The following is a 15,372-nucleotide window of genomic DNA, read 5'->3' on the forward strand; positions in this document are numbered from 1 at the left end:
GCGGATGCCTCCGAGAGCAATCTCGTTGCACGGTTTACTGAAAACACAGCCACCACCGACGATATGGGAGACAACAAAGAACTCCTCTTCGAAAGTACCTACTTCAGACCGCGAGATTTTATTTCGGCGCTTTCTACTATCGGCAGGATGACAAACAACAGGAGGAAGAGGAAAATTTCCGAGAATCAGATGGGTTCGCTTTCTTTCAAAATTTGTTATTTAAAATAGCCGACCAACGGTTGAGCAGCTGCCTATCTTTTTTGATTTCATAATCAACAATGATATATTTATGATTTATAGAAATGAGATGATTAGCACAGAATAATATAGGATTAGATAAAAAGAAGCGAAGAATTAAACGACCTGTCTTTTTCATTTACTTCGATAAATGTATCGAGTATATATGCAACGAATTTGGTAATTTGTGGAAATTACTATATATAAAGTAAAACGAACTTTAATATGCAAATTCTACTAATTAGCAAATATCTGGACCTACTTACCTTCCCATTAAATTAAATTAAACAGATGCGTTGAATTTATATTCTATTTCACGACCAACTCACGTATTCGTCGTTCAACAAAATATTCAATGAATTTTTGTATTTAGCGCACGCATATGCGTGCACGCACGACGTGTCACATATGTGAACTGCGGATTTTATAAAACGTAGTTTAATAAAAATCTAGTAAAACGAGTATTAAAGCATTTAATTAAATCATGGCCAAGGAGAGTTATTCACTTGAAAATATTTTAATAGTCAGGACAATTTTCATCTGGAGTTCGCTGATCGTTTGTCGCAGGAATTGTCAGTAGAGATTTTTTAAACATATTTTTTACGATTTTTGACCTTACGATCCGTATCAAAAAATCTCTGTCATTCCATCGTCCATTGAATAGCGTCGCTGGTTAAGTCGTAAAAATTTCACCTGGCAACATCATCATTTAATTTTAACACTACTTTCTACTATTTTGTAATATTTTATTCGCGTTTAATATTTGCCGAAGACAAACGCATCTAATATTCTCCGTTGCCCATTATATCGCGTAATATCATCTTTATCATGGTTAATATCGCGCCAGGATTCCAGCAGACACTCAAGAACAATCAGAACTTCTGAGCTCATTGTCGCTTAATTATCTGTCACAACCTATTAGCACCTCTCGCAGAAACTACAAAGTACACACATAACGCGAAACACACAAAAGAATCTTCGTGCAGCCAGCCAGAGCAGGAAAGAGTGTCTCTCATCCTCCCCCTCGTTCCCCCTTTTCTCTGTCTCGTAATTCGCTTGTACACTTTTGTCAAGAGCGCTCATTCTTCTCGGGCAACCGTCGAGAGTTGACTCTGTCTGGCTTATCCTACAACTGGAATATTAATGAATATGTCGCTACACAGCCGAAGGAAGGAGTTGCCCCTTTCAAACGCAACAATAACAGCACCGTTTAAGAAACTCCAGCAACGCGAGCCTGCAATTGAATGAGTACACGCATCTGCAAATAGACGCAGATAGGAAATGTCGTATTCTTCGACGTAGAAATTTGTTCTGATTATTCAAATTACTTGGCTATTTTACCTATTGACACATTCGTAATGAAGCATGAGAAAAATTAATCAAATTATTAATATTTATCTTTTAGAAGAAATCAAAATTATACGTCATTTTCTATCCGTTAATAGAAGCGCGAGAAATATTATTTTTTAAGTGGTTCATTCTGAATGTTCCGTTATTTTATTAAAGTAATCAAGAGTTTGCATTTTAACGAGAAGTCACATTAATTGATATCCTATCTAAAATAATCAAATTACAAGAAAGAATAGGATACAAGCATTTCGAATAGCTTTAAATAAATAATACAGAGATAACGAAGAAAATATCTTTAGTCGCACTAAGTTAGAAACAAATCTTGGTTGAAGGAGCCACTATCAGTGAGAATGAAACCGGGGAACGATGTTACGTCATCTAGCTACCCTTTCCTTTCATGCGAAGAAAGAGTTGGAAGAATCTGAAAATCTCAGACTTAAAAGAATATTCCAACCCCAGTAAAATAAATACGTTCGCGTTGCTATTGTGATATCAATCGATCTTGATCCAGATAATCTGATTAATGGAAATAAACGTAGAAACTTCAAAGTTCCAAACTAAGTGCATAGAATATTGTGAAATTCCTATCGATAGGAATTTCGAGTTCTTGTAAAATTGCTTTCGGAGAGAAGGATGGATGTTTTCGTAAATTTAGCGATAATTGTTGCGGGTTTCACCAGAGTTCAAAGCTCGAGGTACGTCGCTGTGTAAAGGCCACGATTTCACGGTAATATTGCGGGCTACGTGGAATCATTGATAGGGTCAGGACACGGGGTCGTCGATCGCAGGTGAATCCTGTGCCAGCGGTTCTCAAAGCGGGTCCTTGCCGTGCTCCGATCGATCGGCCTTCTACCAACACGAGTAAACATTTCCCCCACGTTGTCTGTTAGGAATTCGCGATAATGGGAGACAGCTTCTCCGGAACAAGCTATCATGGTCACGTTTAGTGACCCTAAGACGATTTCCACGCGAGTACCGTCCCCCCGGTGCATCTTCCAATGCATTTTTCTGATTTCATTGTTACAAATTTCGTGAATCTTTGATTAGACCATTTTATGTGAGCTAACATTCTTGTAATATCTAAATTGAGATTAATTTCCTTTTTAATAAGAATACATAGTGTACTCTTTCGTACCCTTATTTTATAAATTATGTATTTTCATAAATTGAAAGATAAATTGTAGAGTAGCTAATTGCACGATTATACATATATATCATACTTGAATGCAATAATTATCTATTATTAGTTGTGCTGATGAATGAAGAATGATTCATTCCCGAAGTACGCAAATCTGTGCAAAATTCTTAGACCATTTTTCGAAAGAAAAATGTTTCATTCTTTCGTTACTCGCTTTAATTTCCCTTATTTCCACTATTTCTATTGAGACTACTTTATTCGAATAAAAGTTTCTTTGCTTTCGTTGCATAATCTATTGATCTAACCTTTCAGTTCAAATAATTTAAGATTTTTATACAGTAGTTATGTTAGATTTAAAAGCCAAAAACTTGATGACTTAAATATACACGATAATGATTATAAATACATGGACGCGTTTTCGTTCGTCGTTACAGCTATTAATCTCACGAATATGCATGTTTTCCATATAATCAAAATGTCACGTCGGATATTTGCGAGCGAAAACATGCAGTCCGCGAATTTCGAGAAATTTTTGTACATTTCGAACGGCTCGTTCTCTCGCGAAAGGGGAGAAGTGACAATTTATAACCAAAAGTAGAGCTGTAATTTCGCGAAATATAAATTCCACTTTCGTGAATGAAATAATGACGCGACGTGTATTATCCGTTCAGCGACAGGCAAAAGGAGAAAGTCCAGGGAATTAAGAACGGAGGTTGGAAAAACGGAGTGGCATGTTAGCTGATTCAATCTTCCGATCGGAATTTCGAGGAGAACGTGAGACGAAAGATTAAAGCTGGAGAGACGAAAACTACTCTGCGTGGAATTAGAATGAGAGAAAAAGTATGTAATACGTCGGGACAGCGGACAGACCACGATTACCATTTTTCCAATATTCATCTCTACCTTCAATTATTTCTACGTCAAGTTTAAACAGACCCTTCTTCGTGATAAAATATAAATCACGAAACGTATATCTCCTTCACTATTTCCTCCTGCTTTTAGATTTCTCTTAAAAAAACGATATTAACGGAAGATGCAATTTAAAGAACTCAGAATCTATCTCAAACAAAGTTATATCTGAAGGTATTTAAAACTTGAAATTTTCTACGTACGTATAATTCGATTATATATATATATATATTTAAAGTATATTAAAATAAATACTAAAAAGGACTTATACTTGTACGGAAAAGATGTGAAGATATTTTCATAGTATCATATAACATCATATAGCAATATGAAAATATTTAAACTTCCTTTCGTAACATGTCCACAATACGTAACAACAATTATTACTTTATAGATTATTCACATAAAAAGATCAAGTTCGAAGAGAATAGAAATATTTTTCAACGCGCACATTGATCCTTTTAGACGAACACACTATCACCTGTATCGAAAATACTATTCGTTATATATATTAACTAATATTATTAATTAAAATTACATACATACATACATTAACATGATATTAACTCGTAAATTAATTAATAGATTTACTCAATAAAAAGACATCGTGAAAAATATATTCAAAAGTACGGGCCTTAAAAATAAGTAGGTTTTGTTAACTAATTAAATGAGAAATTCTTTTGAAACTGGAAAGAAAAAATTTCACCGACAGCTTTTGAATCCTATAATATTCGAGTTTTTAAATACGCATCATTATGACTAATTGTTAAGGAGAGGAGAGAAGCGAAAAAGCAGCTGGAATTCACTTGTCTGACGCTCGACCACATTGAAATATCTCATTTAGTCGAGCAATAGAAGGACGCGATAAGGGAGATTTAGCCGCGCGGAATGTATAGGTTTAATGACTTCACGAACTGACGCTAACTTATGTTATAGGGAAGGGGATAATTGATGTAAAGTTCCTTAACTTCGTGATGCACTTCCGGTTACGCTCTACGTAAGAGCTGGAGAACTGTCCATTCTTGCTAACTCAAACGAATGATCTACAAATTCTTTGGCTTTTTTGTTACTTCACCATTCCTATTCCCGTTTGTACTTTTTTAAATTGGGAAACTTTTAAACTGCATATAATACGAGATTTTACGACAAAAGAAATATTTTATTTCATGGCACAGTGCATCGTAAAATTACGAAAAAAAAAGAAAAAAGGAGAGAAGAGGGAATTGAAAACAAATTTTCAAAACGTTGTCGTTCTGTTACAACAATTATAACTATTTATAATATCATAATTTTCTTCCTTAATATGATTGCGAATTAGCTATAGGACAAAAATTGTATCAAGTAATATCGTTCTATCAAATTCAACATGCACACCAATCAATAAAACAACATTTTCTTTCAGCGAGTAATCTAAAGCTTTAACTCGATACTATACGTCTGTATCAGTTTCGGTCTTCTTCGTCGATTGGAAACAAGGCAAGCCGTGATGCGTTTTATCTATCAATCTTTCAAAAGCGAGGCATCAAACAGCGAAAAATGCGAAATCAATAACTCGTGCGACAGTATACATAAGCATTCAGTTCACGTGAGATATCAAGCTGTCACTAGCGCGTGATGAAGGAACAGAGCAACTCCACGGATTCATGTTCCAGAGGTAGACAAATGGAATCGTTCCATTGCGAAAGCCGATGTCCCTCGCGCGCCTGTGTGTCACTTCACGTTTCATTCGCGCCAATGTAAAATGTTTTCCTTTACAATTAAAACGTTTTCCGCGTTTTTCAGAACACGACTGATCGGTACCGTGTCGACATATCCGTTTCTCGTATTTTGCACGGGCTAAACGTTTGATTGGATGGAAAAGAAATGTTTCCATTCGTGATATTTTTTATTTGAACACTGATAACGAATTAATTCAGTAATGTTGTATTTAGAAGTATACGTAAAAGAAATTCGCATGCTACTTGAATAAACTTGTTAGCCAATTTCAGCTGTATTGTTTAATATAATTAACCGTAAATTGTTAAGAAAATTATTCTCAATCTTTCAAGTACAGATACATTTTCATAAGTCGTTCTTCCCAAATGCAAAAAATGAGAATAAACATACTTCACGATATTTTTGCTTCGTCGTCTGTTTACGACAGGTATTTAGAAAAGTTAAAAATGAATATAAACAAAATACGAATGAAATTATACGTCGGAAACAGTAGAATTTTCCGCAGATAGATTAAAAGCTAAGAACGTGCATTGTTTTAAAGCGGCAGAAAGAATGTGCCTCTCAAATATAAAAGATTCGCAATTATTCGATGAATTTCTTTATCCAGACTACAAAATAAATTTGGAGAATCTACTATTTCTACAATTGCAGCTAATACGAAAGATAAACTACCAATATAGGCAAAGATAAATTTTACTTTGATCTTCGCTATTTTCTTCTTACTGTCTTTTAATTAAATTTCTCTGTATATTACAAATTTCTTCGTAAAGTCTGAAATAAACGAAAACTGGGTTTTCAAGGAAGATTGATGCCAACCCTTCTCGACGGTTATGTGCGTAACGCCGAATCGCCCTAAGCGTTTGAAATCGTTCAATCGTCATCGAACTCCGCAGACCTCGACATTGCCCGTTCGATTTCGATCGAGCGAATGGCACACGCAATTTTACAGCGTTTCACGATTCTATTTCACCTGCTTTATTCACTCTTTATCGCAATTTCGCTAGAAATCGACGTTTCGAAGCTACCACGATAAATGTTCCACGACGAGTTCTCTGTACCTCTTGGCGTAACCCGCGGTATTTAAATCAATGTCAATTTACTGTTAGCTAATTCCTTCCTTTAAATTCTTTTCTTTCATATTCGCTCTATGAAAACCGAATTGTGCAAACGAAAATTTTGATCACAGAGGAAACAGAGACGATAAGTCACATTTTTTGTTTCTCATAGGAGGATGAAAAAAGAAAAATATGATAGATATGTAAATACATTCTTTTGATTTTCTGATTTAAACGTCAAGAGAATTGTAATATGAAAAAGAACTTATAGGAAAATTCTTAGCTTTAAAATGATACGTATACAATGCTACATCGATTAAGCTGTAAATAATTATTGCACAAACAAAGGTAGAAAATTGATAAGATTAAATTGTATAAAACTATACGAAAATAGACACTAATGAGATGCCAAATTTAAAAAATTTGCTCTTCGTTTCGATATGACGCATTCAAAATGATCCATTATAAGCTCATTCAGCACATTCGAAACATTAAACGCGAAGCCTAACAAGCGATATTTTTCTCCTGTGATCTTCAATTGCCTTATTACACACGCGTCGATGTCTATGTTCTCACGTCGTTTTTCCCCCTTTCGCACAATCAAATGGCGTAATCGGTGATATAATAATTTTCCGACGGAGCACGTAATCGATTAAAGGAAGCCGAGGGTGTCGCACTTGCGCCAATAATTTATTTCCTCCCTTCATTTTTTAACGACTGCAAGCCTCGAGGAAAAATGAAGGAAAAAGGCAGAGAAACGTGCTCCAACGTAAAAACTTCTACCTCGTAAAGAAACGTTTAAGAAGTTTACTTCGATATCTTCATATTGCTAATAACCTCATGTATGAATTTAAAGAAAATATTACGATTGATAGACATTGGACGACATTTCATTACCAGTTTCGATAAAAGACGGCGAATATGTTGTCAAACGTTACTTCGTGACTGTATTAAATTTAATGAATTTTATCATATGCATTTAAATTATTATTTCAATGGTGCTGCAGGATTACTGTTAATTTCCTCACAACTGAAAATCCAATAATGCTCGACGTATCATTCCTGAGTTCACGCTCTAGCAATTTGGTGCGTCTAAAAGATGATTACGACTGTACGATTGGATTTATATATTACAATGCACGAGATCTGCATATTCACTAAACTAGAAGTAATAAAAGCAATGAACATATATGCAACGATGTTTTATCATATTGGATATAAATTATTTTCAATTCTCCTTTAATAATTTTTATGTAAAATTAATATAGATGTAAAATATTATTTTAATAAAAACGTTACTTCTCTATGTTAATATAGATTTTATGTTTCGTTCGATCCTTTCCTCAATTCTCTTCGTACGAATTTGCAAAGAACATTGATAAACTTTCTGACTATAAATACGTTCGAGGCTCTCAGACCTAATTTCTACTCTACCGAAAAAACAATTTTAACAAATTGCGAATTACATAGTTGGCTTTGTTAAAATTGTTTCAGCATTCTAACGCACTCGATGCATCATGTCTGAGTTGGGTTCGAGTTAAACTTTCGTAATCCGTACTCTTCCGTAAAAGTGTTTCGACGCTTCGCGAATATCGTAGCTAGTTTCACGAAGGATCTGAGAACACGTTAATACTCTTTGTCAAGGCTGCACGTCTGAGTTAGATTTCAGTAAAACTTTGCCAGATGTGTTTCAATACCTCGTGAACGCTGCAAGTCATTTCATCGAGAATCTAAGAATACGGTAACTTGTATCTTAAAACCTTACACGTTAATACGTTAACGCTAGAATAACCTGTCAATTTGACAAGTTAAAAATTTGTTATTGCTACTAAAAATATGTACGCATTTTCAACAAACTTAATATCGCAGCTGGGAAAATTAATGTCACTTCTATGCAGATGGAAATATAATATTTATTCTCGTCATTTCATTTCAATCCTGTTAGCAATTTTCACTTTGAGTATGTTTGCGACTATGGAAATTGAAATTCCCAAACAAAATTTATTTCGTATGAAAGAAGGATAATATTGCGACGGCTCTTTTGTAGAATAAAATGATTACATAAATCCAGTAATTTTTATTTTAAAAAATGTTGTTCTACTTCCAAGCCTTTAGAGAAAAATTAGGCCAGTAGCTTCAGTATTAGATACTTTCTCGTCTATATGAACTTCTGGAAAAATGGTTTCTGATAAAACACTAAACAATTTTAACGTTTCAGAAAAGTAATATCTATGCAAACTACATAACGTGAAAGAAAGATTTAAATAAGTAGAAAGTAGAAATAAGTTCTAAATTAGAATTTAAATTCCCATATCCTCTTCAAACGTTATCAATGTAGCATAAAATTCCCGACGAAACTAGATGAGAAGCATCGAGATATTTTTTCAGAAGATACGATTTGCGTGTATATACTATACTTAGAGACACGTGTCTGCTAAGCAATTCAGCGATGAAAACTCAAAAATCGTTGATAAGCGTTTCTTCTTCGTTTCAATGAAAGAGTAAAACGATTGCTATATAGTAGTCCTGTTTTACGGCCTCTTCCTGCCTTTTCTTTTCTACATACGTGCCATTTAACACGTCTCTCGAAAACAAAGCAAGAAAAAGATTTTATACACGGAAATCTGTCTTACGTCACAGGTATTTTCTCGGTTGCCATTATGCTCTGTGATGGAGATTACGCGACTCGAAAATTGTAAAATCAACAGGTGTTGTTATTTGTCAATACAATATATACATACATTATATTATACGTTATTATATATATATTGTTATTATCATATGTATTATATAATATTACAGTCTATATTTATATCATATTATTGTCATTATTATACTACGTTCATGTGTTATCTATATTGCTTATCTAACATTATCTAACTTCTCTTGAAAGAATCATTCTTACGAATAATGACATACCTGATATGATGATGATATGCTCATATATCTAATGATTATTGTAAATTTATCTAATCTTTAAAATTAGAGTACACATATATAAATGAAAGGCATATTGGAGTAACATTGCTCAGAGGACAAGATGGCGAAATTCAGTATACTTTTGCTTTTACCTTTGATCGCTTTGACAAATGGTAAATATAGTCGTACAAATATCTTCCATGATTAATACTTACTACTATACTTTAATGTTTTATAAATAATTTCACTATCCTTTTTTTAGAATTGTACAGAATTCTCTATTATTCTTTTCAATAATTATAATCTTTTTGTAAGTTCACGAAGTTATATTCATAACCATGGAATTTTATAATATTTTATTTTCCAATAGGATGATATAATTTTATGCTAATTATTACTGCTATTACCACAGCTGGACCCACGCCAAGAATCATAAACGGAAAGGTAGCGAAACCAGGTGAAATTCCTTACCAGGTATATTCCAAATATTTCTATTTTTCCTATAAGATATATTTCATGAAATTATTCAAGACAGAAGAAAATCTGTAAAATGATTTCAATTGTAATCAGGTATCGCTGCAAGTAGCTAAAATTATGTTTCATTTCTGCGGCGGATCTATTCTCAACGAACGCTACGTTATAACTGCTGCTCATTGCGTCACAGCGTAAGAAAGAAACAACAAATTTATTTCTCTTTTCAACTCGATCGACATCGACGAATTATCATAAATAAATCAACTATTTGTTATTACTTAATCGCCTACTAAACCACGAAATCTTCATACAGGTAAATAATAGAGAATCCTCGATTAAAATACGATTTCACTACAGGCTACCGGTGGAATTGGTGGTAGTTGTTGCCGGTGTAGTTGATCTACGAATGCCAACTTCGAAACATCAGATCGAGACCGCTTATGTTCATGAAAATTACAATGCCACAGATGCCTATGCGAACGACATTGCTCTAATCAAGGCATGTAATTTTATTACGACATACACATATGTGCAAATTCTTTAAACTCGAAATAAACGCAGACATTCGAGTTACGATTAAATTAATTAGAAAGAATTTCGTACAGGTGAAAAAACCTTTCGTGAAGTCTAGTTTAGTATCTTTCGTGCCCATGCCCTCCCCCGGAGAAATCGCCAAAACTAACGCTCCAGCTATAGTTTCTGGATTTGGTACACTCACGGTAATTTCGATCGATATGACAATGAATTTTATTAACGCTAACTACGATATTTATCATTTTTAACTATAATTTACAGTATGAAGGAAAAATGACAAAGCTTTTGCACTGGGTGGATATCGAAGTAGCTGACCAAAATTACTGCAACCGAATGTATAAGAACGTTATCCACAACACACAGCTCTGTGCGTACGATAATACCACTGTGAAAGGACATTGCGATGTAAATATTTCAACTATCAATTTAATAACTAATCTTCTAATTACATATTCTTATACATTTAAACTGCGGGTGTTCATACATTTACAGTGAGTTTAAAATTGCAAAAACCCATAGAATGCACATAATATACAAAGATACATAAAATTGGTCGAAAGTGTCGCATTTTACATAAGTAAATTTCTCCTTAAGCTCTACTTCTCTAACTAAAGAAATACAAATGCCCATGAACATTCGCAGTCTAATTACTCTATTTATAGTGAAAACAAAAATTGAACGTGTTCTTTCAGGGTGATTCCGGTGGTCCTTTAACAGTGAATGGGAAACTTCATGGAATCGTCTCTTGGTCAAAGAATTGCGCGAATGTCGTATATCCATCGGTCTACACGCGAGTTAGCTCGTATCTTAATTGGATAAATAAACACGCAGTATAATAGATTCGCAACTTTTTAAACAACGCACGATATTGCGATCGGTCAATTCATACTCTCCCTTGATCGTTTTTAAACAAAAATGTTCCGTTCGGAACACATTAAAAAAATTACGCGGAGTCTTCGTCGGTAGAAATTATAGCACGAACGTAAAGAACATCATTTTTAAGTTGAAATGTTAATTTTTAAAAATTTTAAAGTTTCCAATTCTCATTTATTCGCACTCAATAGCCTGAGACGTGTTATAAACTCGGAATTTCCGAACGGTTATTGGAAAACACATGTAATAGCGCAAGTTGCCAAAGTCTATGACCTGGAGGAATACCGCGACCTTTCCGAAAAGGTGAATACCCGCGTAAGTTCAGATAACGCTGTACCCGTATCAGAAGAAGACACATCATTGGCGTATGGAAGGGTGCGAGTGATATTCAGATCAAAGATCAACTATCGTTTAGCAAGTATCAACTCGCAATTCAGTTACAGATACCCAAACCCTTGTAAAATTGCTAAGTTTTACCTGTATCAAATATACAGTACATTCGTTTTAAATGTACGCACATGATTATTACTCTACGGGTACATATACAAGTGATTATTAATCTAGGAGAACATAGTATCAGAAATGCGAAAAAATGTTTCAGTTAGAAGTCGTTCGATTTCGTGGGGTAAACTTAATAAGATATTTCTGTAGGATCTTTACTACAATTAGTTTATTTACAATAAATGGATTAAACAGATGTTGCTTAAACAGAAAACAATGGTTGTTTAACGTGAACTAATCATAATAACGTATTATAATTAACACAACTAGATAGTTAATTTGCAACTTCCGTCACCACGGATCCAACGCCCTCTCTCACGCGGACCACACTTTCTCGACAACGCTAGTGTCACGACTGATACACTTCAAAACCGATAGACCGATTGTTTGTTCGACCAATCGCGGGGAGACGTAATCGCTAGGAGAGACGTCAACGGGAGTCGTAAATTCCCGTTACGATTATAATAATCGACACCACGACTTGATCGATCCCCTGATTTCCATTGAGATAATAGGGGTGATTGAGTTTGTATAACACTGTGATTCACAGAATTATAAATTATATATTTCCAATACTTAGATTACACTGATGAGCATAGACAGATAATCACTTATCGCACGAAGATAAGATAGATATGTACGTTAGAGCAGGGCTCTTATAATTGGATTTAATGTATTAGTGGACGTAGCACTATAAGATATTTAGGAGAGGAAATGTATGCTCGACAATACCGAGACCGACTCTCGCGTTATGCTTAGACTGCCCCGATAGGCATTAGCGTTAGACTTAGTAGTTGACTTTTCCAACGATGTAGAAGAAGTGAAGTTGAGTGACGATGCTGCGTCGTAGGAAAACTAAGGATGGGTGTGTCTAGCGCACGGGACCGTCGGATTTGTTGGTGACGATTTTAGTTAGGCGAGTGGGGGAATAGGCTTCGTTGTTAATTGGTTAAACGAAGGGTCTTCACCGCCCTCGAGAGAAAGTGGTTAGTGGGAGGAAAGGTGCAGCATACGTGAGAAAAACTAACTTTCCCTTGTTAAGCCGAGGGGTGATTGAGTTTGTATAACACTGTGATTCACAGAATTATAAATTATATATTTCCAATACTTAGATTACACTGATGAGCATAGACAGATAATCACTTATCGCACGAAGATAAGATAGATATGTACGTTAGAGCAGGGCTCTTATAATTGGATTTAATGTATTAGTGGACGTAGCACTATAAGATATTTAGGAGAGGAAATGTATGCTCGACAATACCGAGACCGACTCTCGCGTTATGCTTAGACTGCCATGTTAGGCGTTAGCTTTAGACTAAGTAGTTGACTTTTCCAACGATGTAGAAGAAGTAAGGTTGAGTGACGATGCTGTGTCGGAGGAAAGCTAGTGATGGGTGTGTCTAGCGCACGAGATCATCGGATTTGTTCATGCCATTTTAGGTCAGGAAGTGAGGGCAGTATACATTGCCTCGGATTGGACAAACGAAAGTTGGTGGACTAGGAAGGGTCTTAACCGCCCTCGATTGGAAGTTGCTAGTAGGAAGCATCGTACGTGAGAAAAACTAACTTTTCCATGTCAAGCCGTAGTAAACAATAGTCTTTGGAAGCTGATTTAGAAAAGACATTTGTTGGGTCTGAAGGACCTTAGCAGACAAGTGACTCGGGTTTATGACGGGTGCTTAAGGCTATTGAGTGTGACCTGGGCCAGGCAGAGAGTCGCCCGGCGTAACACCGATGACAGAGATAAAGATGTGGCGGCACTCGGCGACAATGTATATCGCCGAAGCGAATTGCCTAATGAGCCATCGATATCCCAACGGTGCTTCCGCCGAATGTTCGAGAAGAAAGCGTGCGTGGCAACGGTCGCGGACGCCTAACAAACGCGTAGATAATAGGGATATTGAGGGGTGACAAAGGAAAAAGAATCGGATCCGATCGAAAGTCGAGTTGTAAGAGCTTCAATCTTGGAAAGTCACGGCTGGAGTTCGGAAGTAAACTGTCTAACTATTAGTATAAACAAGGTGTTAGCAAATAAATTCTCTCTTTTTTTATTTTCATCTTGGATTTCTTTTTTACTTTACGTGACACTAGCAACGGTATCTCCCTGACTTCTCGATTCACACTCTCTAGCTTCTCAACTAACGCTCTGGCTTTTCAACTGACATCGATTGTTAATTCGTCTTTGTCTCTTAGCATCCCTTTGTCTTCTGTCTTAGCCTCGCCACATACGTGTTCCGCAACCGCTCGTGGCCAGGGTCATGCAGACCTTTCTCGCGAAACTATTCGATTGAAGGACTGACGATACATTGTCGAGCCTGTCGACACTTCGGCTTTCTCACGACATTGTTTATAGTTCGCCCGATATCTCTTAGGTCTTTCGTCCACGATGCTATATTTCGATATTTTTTTATATTCATATTTGAAGAGATGTAACTTTTTAAAATAAAACCATACAGTTTTTATACGCAACTCGATGACCTTTTTCTGATTCTTTATTGAAGAACAAGTGTTTGTATTTTTCCTTGTCTTTCATACGATAAGTTTTGCAAGATTGAAGTTAAAATATCTTTTTGGCTAATCATTTCTCGACCCAAAGAGATTAATACATTTTTGTAGAGAATTAAAAAATGCATTAAGTTGCGTGTGAAAGAATGTATGGTTCCACTTAAAAAAGTTATGTTGGGATTGCAATTTCTTTAAATAAGAATGTAAAAAAACATCGCAATATCTTGTTAAGTTTGCCCCATGAAGTCAGACGACATCCGACTGAAATATTTTTTCGTATTTCTGATACAAAAATCACGTGCATATATTTCAAACGGACACACTGCGTGTATATTAAACTATTCGTCTGTTATCAATTTACGAGTAGGTTCGATATTCGATAACAACAATGTAATATTCACTCGTGGTTAACTTTGCGTGTTCGCGTTTATTCAACGTTAAAAATCACTTTACTTATGAATGTGAATGAAGTGCAAAAACTTGATAGATTTTTTGACTCGTGAGATAAACTATTTATAGTTTATGAAATAGTTTAAAGTTTGATATAGTTTAAAGAAATGAAAAACCATAGAGAAGGAGCAAATGAAAAGATCAAAAGAAAAATCGCTTAAAAAAATAGAAATTTCGATTCTCCTGCAAGAGGACAATTTCAGGAATAGGATTCTCATTTTTATTTGGAAACTACCATTGAAAAAGCACTATGGCCGATTGGGATCGTAGACAAACTGAACTAGTCGATTGTATTTCGGTGGAAAACCGAAACGCGAGCCAGTGCAAACCAGCGAAATGGTGCAATGTAGTCATCCAACCGAAAATCACTATTCGAAGACATTCGAGCAAATATTCGTATACAATGGTTCAGTTCGGAGATTATCGAATTTCAAAGATGCCTTCAACCTGCCATTTATCTATCAAACATATTTATACTTTACTTATATTATTCAAAAGAAAAAATTGATTTGACAACAATTTTGTATAAATATAGATATAATGATAAATGTTTCGTTAAAATACTACAATAAAAGTACGAAACGAATTATTTGATTGATTTGCTTGCTTTCGATATAATATGTAATCGAGTGTTAACGTGAACGATAGATAGAACGGGCAGGAATTCTTTTATCTTCAATGTCATTAGATATCATACTAATGGAATTT

The 15,372-nt window shown here is 35.1% G+C and overlaps 2 protein-coding genes across 2 annotated transcripts in view; one reads left to right on the forward strand and one right to left on the reverse strand.

The window, feature by feature from the left end:
- LOC100748169 overlaps window positions 1–15,372 on the reverse strand; it is a 247,496-nt gene that overhangs the window by 190,290 nt on the left and 41,834 nt on the right. The window lies entirely within an intron of this gene.
- Window positions 9,414–11,920, forward strand: LOC105680901 (chymotrypsin-2). Its single transcript, XM_012386783.3, has 7 exons — window positions 9,414–9,497; window positions 9,737–9,798; window positions 9,895–9,989; window positions 10,156–10,297; window positions 10,404–10,517; window positions 10,594–10,737; window positions 11,025–11,920. Exons 1-7 carry the CDS (start codon window positions 9,446–9,448, stop codon window positions 11,166–11,168), a joined length of 753 nt encoding a protein of 250 aa, XP_012242206.1. The 5' UTR covers window positions 9,414–9,445; the 3' UTR covers window positions 11,169–11,920.

This window comes from Bombus impatiens, unplaced genomic scaffold, assembly GCF_000188095.3.
Source record: "Bombus impatiens unplaced genomic scaffold, BIMP_2.2 scf_0418, whole genome shotgun sequence".
NCBI lineage: Eukaryota > Metazoa > Arthropoda > Insecta > Hymenoptera > Apidae > Bombus > Bombus impatiens.